Below are 12,637 nucleotides of genomic sequence, written 5' to 3'. Positions count from 1 at the left end.
TCTGTCTGCTGAGGTTAACCAGGCTTATAGGCAGGGCCAACATACACATACTGTTAATTCACTCTTTTGTATCTCCCAGTGAATAATAATTTGCACTGAGAACCAAGATCAGGGCCTCAGGTTAGTAGATGCAATACACGTAGGTAATAAGAAGCAATCCTAGGCACTCAAAGCTTAGAATTTAAGGAAGACAAAAAGCGAGGGAAAGGCACTTTACTTCCAGTTTCAGCATGGCAAGCTGAGGTTTGCATGTTGTGACTTGCTCAGTACCACACAGAAGACGTGAAATAGAAGAGGGAATTCAAGACAAAGCTCTGATCCCCAATCCACTAAATCATTCCCCCAGCATGTGTCCTTGTTTTGCGTTAAGAATGGCCCAGACAAGTCTGCCCAGTTGCTTCAGTAAGCACTGGTACAATAGGGAAGCAGACTTCCCCTGTATTAAATTTCCCAGGCGTTCCCTTTATCATTTAAGCCATCATTTTAACTGCCTTGTTTCATAGCGCTTAACTGTCCAAGGAGCTGTATGATTTATATGAATAAGGGTTTGGCAGCAGCAGCTAGGCAAGACATGGCTTAGTGAGTAGCAATATGTTGCCATTGTGTCATTTACATGGCTTTCAGGAGGTCACTTGCTCAGTGTATATCTGCATAGCAATCCCCAAACCGACTGCGTTTTTGTACAGGAGAAGCCATGATTTAAACTAGACGTTATAGACGCTACGGGCATCTGTACCAGTCTGGAGGAAGGTTTTCAGACTGCAGCACATGCAGTCCTCCTAGTGACTCAGCTGCCATTTCCAACTGGCACGTGTTGCCGTCCACAGTACCGGGAAAGCAGGGAAACCGTGTGCCTGGCACACTCACCTAGAGTTCATGGGTGTACCTCACTTCCTGGCACATTGGTGACCACAACTGGATGTGTGCTGGAGCACAGGATACCTTGTTTGCCTTTGCTCAGAGTTGCTTAATACTTTTCAGTAACACCTTTGAGAAAAATCAGACAAAACAGTTCAAATACTCTGTTTTATTTTCCTCAAATTTTAAAAAACAATGTATTTTAATTTTTTTTAAAGGCATTTGAAGAATTTTAAGTACCTGAATCATTCAGCAAGAAAGGAATGACAAGAGGGCAGAGCCCCATGTCAATCCCCTTTCCAGGTCAGCCACGTGGAGGGTTTCTAGCTTTAGGGCCACTCAGCTCATCCATGAGATCATCCCTCTCTCAAATTCCGTATGTATTTGGTTATTCCATCTTTGAAACACGTTTCCATTCCTTGTATTTCTTTTAATTGCTTTCTCCTGGAGAGACTCTTCTCTTCCATCTACTCAGCTGGATGTTCCTGGCCATGCTGGAAGGCAGGGCTGGTTTCCAGCCCTGGGTCCAAAACAACTTTGTCTCTTGCATTTCTGGTTCAGTGGGGGAGTTAAGCCAAGTGATCACAATAGCAAATCAGGACAGCCATAAAATTCACGATCAGGTCCGATTTATAAAGATAACATTGTATTAAGTACAAGATATTTTCTGAGGTTATTAGTAACAGGCTTTCTTCAGCCAATCATTCCTGAGTGGTGCCATGCACTTTACTGCTTGATTGATTTATATGCCTTTCTGATTTTAATTAATACTGTTTTCATCAAAGCTAATTACTAGTGATTTGAAAACTCTAGGCTGTTCAGTTTATCTATGCCAGTGTCTAGGAATTATTCCTGTGATCTTTTTTTTTTTAAATCTGTTGAATGGCATTGAGAGCACTAAAGAAGCCATTTAAACACTAGGCAAAAAAATAAGCTTATACTTCTGGGAAAACATTTCTCGTTATTCACATTTTGGAAACTGAAACGCTATCGATGTTTTATTCCCAGATTATTTTCCAAGAAAAAGCTTGGATCCACTGCTGAATCTGTTTCTTCAAAATACTTAGGCTCATACTGAAGTTGGATCATGCAGAGAAGGCTGGAATACTGTGCTGGGGGAGGAGGTCAGGAGACTCCTCTGTCCTCCATCCCATCACATCAGCACAGAGGCATGGAATAAGCCAAAGTCTCTAAGGAGACATTCAGATCCTACCTGATCTGCTGTAGCAGAGGTAGGCTAGATGTTAAAAGATCAGGATAAAATTGTGTCTTTGTTTAGTCATCTAGACAAGCTGCTTTACACAGAAAAATAGAAAATGGAAAAACATTTAGTAGAACTCATTAGATGAGAATGCACTCACTTGACGATGGGAATATTCACTGCATGGGAACAAAAAGTCTCTGGATCTTAGTATAACTATTTTAGAGTTGTTTCTTTCCCTGGTGAAAAGAAGCTAAAAATCCTACACCATCTTGATGTGAGTGAGAGCTAAGAATTTTACAGAAACTGAAGCCTTGTAAGAAAACCTCAAATGTGCACTTGTATAACAGGTTTTGAGCAAGTCTGGTGCAGTATTTACTAGTACAGTGTAAAGGGCTGGGCTCCTTGATGTATATTTCTAGTTGGCATTTTATCAAGGAAATAAGCTTTGATTTTTCTTTATTTTGTGACATGTGGATCGAAACTACATTTTCTCTGTTCAGAGCCTTGATTTAAAAGCATTAGATCATTAAATTAAGTGCTTTTGCATAAGACTCAAATTGTAACTGAAGAAATTATTTATGCAGAGAGAAGCAAGATAAAGTTTCTTTCAAGAGTTCTTTAACATATCAGATTGATAACAGTCAAAACACCTTTACTGCCATTAAATATTTACCAAGACTTGGCTTTGGAAGAGGGGCAGTTCAGTGCAGTGTGTTTGGCTCCATGCAATGCTATTGATTAGCTATCAGAAGGACATAGTTAATGGGTAACTGGAGGTATTACAGAGCGCTCCACATTCTTGTCAAGTCTTTTCTCTGAAGATGACCTAAAATAAAGTCAGTTACAACTGGCGTTCACCCTGCAACAGATTGCACAAGCTCACCTACGGTATGAACAAAAGGTTCACAAGAATCAGTTGACCAGGGCTTAAGCAATCCTTTCTAGTAGTTGTTGTCATCACTGCTGGACTTTAGAACTGCACATGTTGACATTTAATTAGAAAGAACACACAGTTTACATCGCACAGTAGCTATCAGTATCGAATCAGAATTGATTTCCGCTCTCTTTCTCAAATGACTGTTTCCTTCAGTCTAATTAAAAAAAAGCACATAACAAAATGACTCATATAAATTTTAAAGCAAAGTAAACACTATTCCCTGGAGACAAAAATAAAAGTCAACAGCACATAGTGATTACATTGAGCTTGTTTTCAGGTGATTCTGATGCCTGCATTATGATATGTATCAGTACCATCAGATTTGTTCTAGATAGATGTGTATAAGGATGTATAGATGAAGTACACCTTTGCACTGAGTGGGCGCTTCACTGACTGTTTCCATTTTCAGGGTCAGGATTCTTATTTGTTTCAGCTGAATTGTTGTAGTTTATCTACAAGAAGTGATTCACTAGTATTACTACTTTTTGCAGAAGGATTTCTTTTAATTTCAAATAAAATTGTCTGTGTGTAGGTCACTGACGTAAAAAGTCAGAAGCCATCATCCTTACCAGAGAGAAGCTGCAAAGGAAACTAAAGGCACAAACCAAATTAGCCTTAACTTAATGCATAATTTCCAACAAAGAAATCTCTATTAGATTTTCTTAGTTATGCAGGCACATCTAAATTCAAACAACGGTGATAGGAGATGTCATTTAAGGCTCCTAGCAGAAATGCCTGACCCTTGAATGTGCACATTCTTTGTCATCAGGACAGATTTCCATGATGGGCATTTTGGAGAGTAAAGATTCCAACCAGCGATTTGCTGTGTACTGTCAAGTCCGTGGGAGCTGAAGGGGTTGCAGTCGAGACCAGGTTGGTAGGTAGGCATGTGGAGCTGTAGGAGCTGATCCTGAAAGGCCTGGTGTTCATCTATGCCATAATACCCTGGTTTCCGTGTAAGAGACAGTGTTCAGAATTAAGCTTTTGGCAAGGATCGTCAGAAAAAGGAAAAAAACTAAGACAAACTGCATGTATTTTCTACCTGTTTTAGTTGGTGTACCAGCAGCTCTATTATTTTAGTGCACAACCAGAGTCACTGCTTTCTTAATTAAGTTTAGCTTTGGGGAAAAAGGTGCCCTGTTCTTAAAAGTGATGTTGTCAAAAAACATACTCAAAGTATAAAAAATAAACTGCTACGACCTTTAGGACAAGATTCTCCGTCTCTTTCCCAGCAAGTTTGTTTCTGCAAATCCCTGACATAGGCAATTTCCCCGCTGGCCCAAAGCCAGGGTCGCTGGCTCTGCACCACTCACGTACACACCCCTTCAGTGATCCATGTCAACCCAGTGGCCGCCAGCAGAGAGGCGCAGGGGCTGCCAGTTCAGCCGGAGGACTGGGAAGGTGAAAATACCTCTTGTCTTTGAGCCGACTGTGCTCCTTCTCCCTGCCTGCTGCAGAGCTGAGTCGGGATCTGCTCTCCCTCAGCTGTGATGCTCACGCTTCCCAGGGAAGGTGGCTGGGGGTTTGTGATACATGGTGAAATGTGGAGTTGCTGGCACCATCTTAAACATCCTTTATATTCAAATACTGAGGTCACTTTTGATGACTTGATGCCAGTTCTGCCTTCGATTAATAGATAAGGTTCCCTCTGTATTTGCAGTGTTACCTAAACAATCTATTACTGTAGGGAATAACTACAGTATTACAAATAATAAGTTAAAGTTATTTTGTTAACTAAAGTCATTGGCAAATATTTAAGAATGGCCAAAGCATATGAATTGGCAATAAAGGGCAGATACAAGATAGCTAAATTCTTTCTTGTAACTTCTAGTATGATAAAGTAAACATTGTACAAAATAAGGTTATTTTTAAAATTTCAGTTTATTTTTTCTTAGTTAGGAGCAAGCCTTCAGGGCTGGATAGTTGCGCCCTGTGAATGCTTAGGCTAATATATGCTAATACAGCCAATTCCCTGGCAAAACATGACAGGAACATTTTATGGCAAGCTTGGTTCTAGGAATAACATGTGAAGAGTATCCACAATAGTTTCTGTTGTACTGAAAACACTGTCCTCTAATTTGTGGAAGAGATTTGAAAGCTGATGAACGTCATCTTGCAATTAACACTTGTACATTGTGGAACTATGAAGATGCATAATTAATGTTAACATGTATCAAGTAATATTCAGGATGAAAGCATAAAGTCTACAATAGTCTCTGCTATAAACTCAGACAGACTATATCTGAGAGTTGCTCTATATATGAAAAAAAGCTAATGCTAAGTTATTGTCTTCCAGACTCTAATTAATCAATTAGAGATAACAGAGAACCCAGCTCAAGGTGCATCCTGTACTCAGGAAATTCAGCTGCATTTCTTAGCCACAAGCTATGAACAGTGGGTCTGCAGATCTAGCTGAAAAGGATAGTACCACAACTGCAAAAACCTCCAAAATGCTTCCTTCTGCTCATCAGTGTCATATATGTTTTGTCTTGTTTCAACCAAACATAATTCATCCAGAAACTATTTTTGTGAGGGTCCTGGACCATTTGCTGGTGTGGCGAATGCGAGGAATGGTAGGTAGTGCTGGATGTCACGTCCATATTGCTGTTATGTGAGGCTGTGCTATCTAAGCAATTTACCCAGTGGCTGCTTGAAGTGAACTGGTGACATTTGATTACTGTGCAGCTCTGTAAATGAAGAGTTTGTAATGGAGGTACAGGCTCCAATTATTTTTTGTTGAGAGCATGTCTCAGCAGTCCTTCAACTTCAAGAAAGGCTCAGATGTTTAAATTTCATGCCCCATGTCTTTACTACCTCTCCCAGGCTAGTCACAGAACAGTGTGGGTACTGTAGTGGTCCTGAAGAGTGAAAATGCAACCCAAAAGAGAGTGTTTGCTGCTTGGAGTCATCAGAAGACCGTCTGGGTTTAGTTTTGTCCTGAATTCAAACTGTGCTGCATCTAACTTAGGTCTTTCAACTGTGACAGGTCTCTTTTCAGTAGTGATGCTCAGAGCACCTTGCAAAAGTAGCTACTGTGATCACTTTTTTTTAAAGATGAGGAGACTGAGGCCCAAGAAGGAAAAGTGTCTTTGCTAGTGACCTTTAATTTGTATTTGTTGAGAAACTGAAGTTCTAAGATGGATGATAGTCAGTTCGAGTTTGCACTGTAGATAATGAGTCTATACTTGAATGATCTAGCCTCCAGAATGTTTGGACCCTTGTACAAGTTGCAGGTTTCTCTAGATCATTCCAGAAGAGAAGGCTGAAACTCAGCCTGCTGTGCACTATTGTTCCGTATTCACATTTAATTGAGTTTGAATGGTATGGTCATGCATGATCAGCACTAATCTGTTGACATGTTATCCTGTAAAATCCTGAAGTTATATCGCCAACCACCACAGAGAAGAAAATCAGTAGTGGGCTCTGTTCAACAAGTGCTTATCCTTGGGTTTGATGAGAGAATACAAAAGGAGGACATCTGAGCTCATCCTAGACTAAGGGTGCATGGGTACACCACACACGAGGCAGCGACAGTGATTGACTGTGACAGTGCAAAGAACATACCCTGCATCATGTGCAATGCGCACTATTGTTGTAACATGGTCTGTGGCCTGGGCTCCACAGAGTCTAACACAGCTGCTGCCTTTTGTTAAATTAGTGAGAGATGTTTAGGTGATTGTACTGAAGAGAAAACATCATCCTCTTAACTCAGATAATTGTAGAGGAAGAAAGGCTAGTAAAATATTTGTCTATGGTAGGGCAATGCCATCTAGTTACCAGTCTACCAGCTGTCAGGCTCCTGACTCACATGTAATGCAAACTTGACCGGTTTATGTCCTCTGCTTTACAGCAAAATATCAAAGTCCTTCTAGGTCTTATGGGCTTTTTTTTAATATTGTCTCCTTGCAGTGTTTCCTAAGAGCACCTTTGAGGTGGTATTCTCAAGATATCAGTGCTGCCTGGCCCTTGAGTGCACTCAGTGGTGTGAAGGGACTCTCTTCAAAGCCATCCTGAGTGAAGGCTGAGGTCTGAGAAGTCTGAGAGGTCTCCAGACCTCGAGTGTCAGAAACATTTGTGGTGAAAACCAAGGTCAGACCTGCATGCCTTTGGGAACATTGGATATGTTTATCACTGAGGTGGAGGAGGAGGGAGGGGACGGATAGGGAATGTTTGTTTTTTGCTGGGGTTTTTTTTCCCTCCTTTAGGTGGAAAGTTTCTCTATGTTGTTCAGTAATTGCTTCAGGTGGAAAATAATTTCCCACCTTGCAGCAAAAGTATGCCTGGCAAGGAGAGAAGTGTTATAAGAGCAGCACTTCATACAGTTGATTTTCAGCCAAAGTCAAGTCCCTCTGGGAGCAGTTACAACTGGTGAAATTTTTTAGCAGGCTTGAAGCTGCTCTGGCTTTGGGGGCTGAGGAAACCTCTTGCTATCTGCAGGAGCTGCATAAGTCACATCGCATTTCACTTTTTTTTCTGCTCGAACACAATTAAGGTGGGCCTTTGAAGTTCTTAGACCCAAACTGGAGCAAGAAAAGGTTAGGCCCTTACTGCCACAGTAAACCAAAAGGCTTGCTATAAAGAACATGTGAATTACTTAAATCAAGGAACTATTTGAATGCTTCTGTGACCCATTCTTCAGGCTCTGAACTCCCATTAATTTTTGAAGAAATAATCTTTGGGACATTGATGAAGGAATTTAAAATTAGTAAGTATCATAAGGACTAAATAAAAGTATTTTAGCAAAGCACATATTGATGGAAACTTGGCAATTGCATGCTTTTGAGAAAAAAAAAAAGTTAACATCTATTGACCACAGTGCCTTTATCTGGAGGAATCATACTGGCTACAAAATACATACATGTCAGAATCTATTGATCACTCAGATGCAATCAGTATGAGTTAAAACATGTAGCAGTGTATTGCATACTGTGTTGTTCATGGCCAGTCTTTCAGAAGGAACCCAGTTGGAGCCACACGGAGCTGGTATTTTAGAATCTAAATAAATTACTATATTTTTCATATGTTCTGGAAAAAAAAAAAAACTCTGCCTGGCATGAACAAGTTAGAATATTTAGGCTTGTTGTTTGTTTGTTTGTTTTTTTTAATCAGGGACCCATATGTTCACTGAACAGTTTAGCTTCTCAGCTTTTTTTTTCTTTTAATCTTGTGCCAGGTGTTTAAGAAGTGGGCAGCAGTGGTATTTCAGTAACCTGTTTTCAACATTATTAGCATACCTTTGTATGCTAAGCATAGTGGAACTTCAGTCAGTAAATTTTATGTGCAACTGTTGAAGTAATTTTATTTTTAATGAGTCTATTCTAGGGATTTTAATGTCCCTTTATAAATATTTATATTTTCAATATGTCTTCATTTAATTGAAAAGTTTCCTCACATTATTTTCAGACAACTGCAGGTAGTAGATGTAATAACATATCAACGCTCTGACCTTTTAGCTTCTGGATTTCTATTAGTTCATACACATTTTGCTTGTCCACATATATTATATTTTAGCTTGTATATGATTTTCCTCTATGGACTGACGGAATGAAGGATATTTTCCATACAAACACCTTAGTAAACTGGAAAGGAAGAAAATATGCTGTAGCATACTAGCAGCTGTCATGTAGACTGTCTTGAGTATTGTAGTCAGTCTGCACTGCTACTAGAAATCTACACTGAAATAATGTTTGATATTTGCATGGTCATCAGTCAGAGGGATGATCTCAAGTCATAGTCATCAATACAGCAACAATACAACATCTATACAGCTTTTGATATTCATGAAGCTGTTTTGAAATTACTTCAATTATTTATCTAAAAACACTGCTCTTTATAATATCCTGTTGCCATCACTTTTGTCGTGAATGTCTTCCATTAATTTCTTCTACTACCAGTGTTGTTTTCCACTGGTGTAAAATTCACCCATAAATTGTGGCTATGAAGTGATGGGAAGCGATCATTGCTAATTCCATGGAGAACTTGCTGGTGCAAGTAGCAATCAGCTATTAATGTGATTTCTACCATTGCACCTTTATAACTCAGGCACTGGCTACCTACTGATTCCTTGGGAAATAATTCCATAGTCAACAGGTTTCATGACCCACAATCTTCTTTATTCTCCTTGTTTCAATTTCTTCTCTTTATTTGTAGGTAACCTATCTGCCTAATATCCTTTTTGCCTGTTTTCCATAGCTATTGTTAGCTGATCCAGGCATATTTAGTTCTTTGAGCTTCATAAATCTATTGCCTTAAGACCCCACTCAATTTCATTTTTAATTTCTAATCTCCTTTTGATTTGTCCAGAACTTTCTGGCACACGAGTACAAAGCATATAGTACTGTATTCTGGTTTGTACAATGGAAGGGTATTTTTTGTGCCTTATTATTTGGTATCTCCATGAATATGCCTCAAAATTGTGTATATAACTGCATGTGTCGAATATGCACCTGTGGCACTTCAGTGTGAAACAGATGGTAAATATGTCTGCTTTTTGGTCAACTGAAGCCAAAACAGTGGATTGAAAAGGACTTTGCAAGAAGTTATGAGGGGGGACGCTATAGATATCAAAGTGTCCTGTGATAATGCTCAGATGCTGGCACATAAACTATCTCTATCTACTACAGGCAGGCTATTTAAGACACAGTATATTCTAGTACACGTGTTACTAGCTTATTTAAAGTAGCATCAAGAAACATTTTAAGTCCCTCTCACAAAAATGTTGACTGAAGACCTTTAAAATTGGTTAGCGTGTGCAAATTATCCGTATCTCTAAGTAATTCTGATGATTTAATATTTTAAATTTTGCATTGTAGCATTTTTATTCCTTTCATTGTATTGACACATCTGCAATTCTGCAAATAAACCCCCAGTAGTTGGTGAGTCTGCTTGCTAAAAGAGAGAGTCCTGTGTAACAGGAATTAATAATGCCTCAGTAACTTACAGTGATTAATTCAACTTCATGTAAATCACACTAACAACTTTTTGCTGCAGCTCAAAGATGATCAGGAAGATGCTACAGCTGAAAAATACTACCTTTTATGTTTTTGCTGCATAGATTTTTGACTTTTTAGAATTCTGATAGCTGTTACATGCTTCTAGAAGAGCCTTGTGGAAATTAGATGCTTTTATTCTCTGTCACATTTGAAATAGAACTTGTTTTGGTATTAGTGCATGTGGATCCATATATGATAATATTAAAAATATTAGTTAAATTGAGTGTAGTATTCTTGCAGCTCAGCCTTAGACTGAAACTTAATAACATGTGTGATTTTGTTTTCCCAGCTTATACAAATCTTTGTCTGAAAGAATGAGTCTGAAGGACCAGCTTAGCTGTACTTTCAGTACTTCTGAAGGTGGACTGCAAGGCAGGGAGGATGTTGTGACCCTTACCTATCGCCAGATTGAAGATCTGGCAGCTCAGCTGCAGCAAGCTCGGTCAGAGCAAAAGGACACAGAGCTGAAACTCCAGAAAGCCTTGGAGGCTTCACAGGAGGCCAATGAAAAAGTTCAGAAGTAAGTCGCTTCCATTCTTTCAAGAAAAATTGCGGTTGAAAACCAAACAAAACATCATTTCTTCTGGTATTTTGTCTATAACTGAATGTGTAGTGGTACTCAGAAAAGCTCCTTTAAAATGATTCCTTCTTTGCTGACCGTTCAGCTCATTACTTAGTTGTGAAGCTGATCATTTTAACAGTTTTATAATACTATGCAAGTCAGTGTGTCTGTCATTTCTTTTAAGGAAACTGCTTTCTGCATGTGCAAGGCACAGAGATAGTCTTTCCATCTCATATGAATGGTTTTCACAGTCTTTTTACCCCATGGCAATCCTATGGCAACAGAGTATTTGCCATTATAATTGCATGATACGATATTGAAGTTCTCATTTTTGGTCTGTTATGCATCTGGCAGGTTTCATGCCACGGTAAGTGCTGATGGGATTCTTTAGGGGTGGCTTCAAAATCTCACTGAAACCAACAGGAAGTCTCTCGATCGGTGAACAGGGGTTGTATTCTCTTTCCCATCGTAAGACTCTGTGTTAAAAGGTTACTGAACTTCAAAATCTGAAGTTCATCTCTACTGAAGCTCTTATTGTAGTAATTGTTATTAGCGCATAAGCCTTTGAAAGTCTGATCACTGGGACACAGGCAAACGTGTAGGCAGAGCCTCTTCACAGTCTGGCACTTCTCATCTCTGCATTACATTCATCAACTGCAAAACACCCCTCTCACACCCTTCCAAGCTGGTCAGTGCTGAACTGATGCAAATTTTCATGTCAGTCCATATTTGTCTTCAACATTAATGTCTGTAGCATATTTCCAGAGTAGCTAGAAATTTGCTCGTAATAAATATATTGCGAGGATGTATCACGAGTTCATCCTACTTTAAAAAAATACAGGCTGAGTTCTCTTATTAAAAAAAAAAAATTAAAATTACAATTTTTATTTATTTGTAACTACATAAAATGTTAGGATGGAGATATATATATGAAAATACGTATTTTCTGTTATCTCTTTAAAACCTCGGTGGTTATTTTGAAGTCATACAAATATTTATTCTGAACACTTAGATATATTTGAAACTTCAACAGTTTCATGCATGATAAAAATAAACCCACAAAAAATAATTATAGCACGTTAAAGAGAATATTGGCTAAACCTTTCTGTACAGTGTTTAAAGCTGTTATTTCATTTCACTTTATTTATAAACACTTACTAACTTTAGGAATTTAAGTGAAGGTTGTTTTTTGTTTGGGTTTTTTTTTTGAGTCAAACAGTTTTCTTTAATCCCATGTCACCAGGGTGGCTGGAGCAGGAGTGCAGCCACAAGCTGAATTAAAGTGATGATGGTGCACTGCTATAGTGAAAAGAATTTACACAATTTAACATGCTCAGCTACTTGGGAAAATTTTGGTCAGGTTATTTTTCATTATTGCTAAGATCAGACCACTGAGCCTATAGCAAAATTAAACAATTGGGTGAAGTCTTTTGATGACAATAGCATGCCCTTTTTACCATGAAACTGTGGAAATGCTCTGTGCGTCTTCCCAGCACCCGGAGTCATCCACCCCCATCTTATAATTCAACCTGCAAACAGATTAAGCAGCTGAGTTTGTGGAAAGTGTGTTTACTTTGAGCTAAGAACCCTTGTGTGACACTATAGAGATTCCTCTGACACCTCTGGGAGAGCTACACAGACAGTTCGTACTCATCAGCAGGGAAACCGGGCTGAGAATTCCCAATTTCTTTGTAACCTCAACCGCTTCATACAAATCAGTGTTTGGCAATTAGGCAGGAGCTCATTTGTTAGCTTAGCTTTTTCCTTCGAAGATGTAGGATGTTCTACATTTCAAAAAGGAACTGACAATATATAAACCTGTCAATGGAAAGGCTTGTTGGTATTAATTACAGTAGTATTAATTAGCATTGTCTTAGGAGGATACTTATTGTAACGTAAGATGAGGCACTACAATTCGTAGCCTAAATAGGGCTCTAAACCATATGTTTTCTTGACTTCTTTTAAATGTCCAAGTAAAATTGGATTCTGACATATGAGGGAAAGATTTTTAGCAGCTATGTAAAGTAGTTTCTCTGTATTATTTAGTAAAATGTCTGAATAGTGCAGCAACAGTTAAAAATCAG

The 12,637-nt window shown here is 38.8% G+C and overlaps 1 protein-coding gene across 1 annotated transcript in view; it reads left to right on the top strand.

Moving 5' to 3' along the window:
- Positions 1-12,637, top strand: part of MIPOL1 (mirror-image polydactyly 1) — a 198,703-nt gene that overhangs the window by 163,737 nt on the left and 22,329 nt on the right. Inside the window, exon 11 of the mRNA XM_086748888.1 lies at positions 10,281-10,511. Within this exon, the coding sequence (XP_086605014.1) occupies positions 10,281-10,511 (231 nt within the window). The remainder of the gene's footprint in view (positions 1-10,280; positions 10,512-12,637) is intronic.

Source organism: Chlamydotis macqueenii, chromosome 5, assembly GCF_036417535.1.
Source record: "Chlamydotis macqueenii isolate bChlMac1 chromosome 5, bChlMac1.mat, whole genome shotgun sequence".
NCBI lineage: Eukaryota > Metazoa > Chordata > Aves > Otidiformes > Otididae > Chlamydotis > Chlamydotis macqueenii.
The sequence above is the reverse complement of the archived record's forward strand: the minus strand, read 5'-3'. Positions and strand labels throughout refer to the sequence as shown.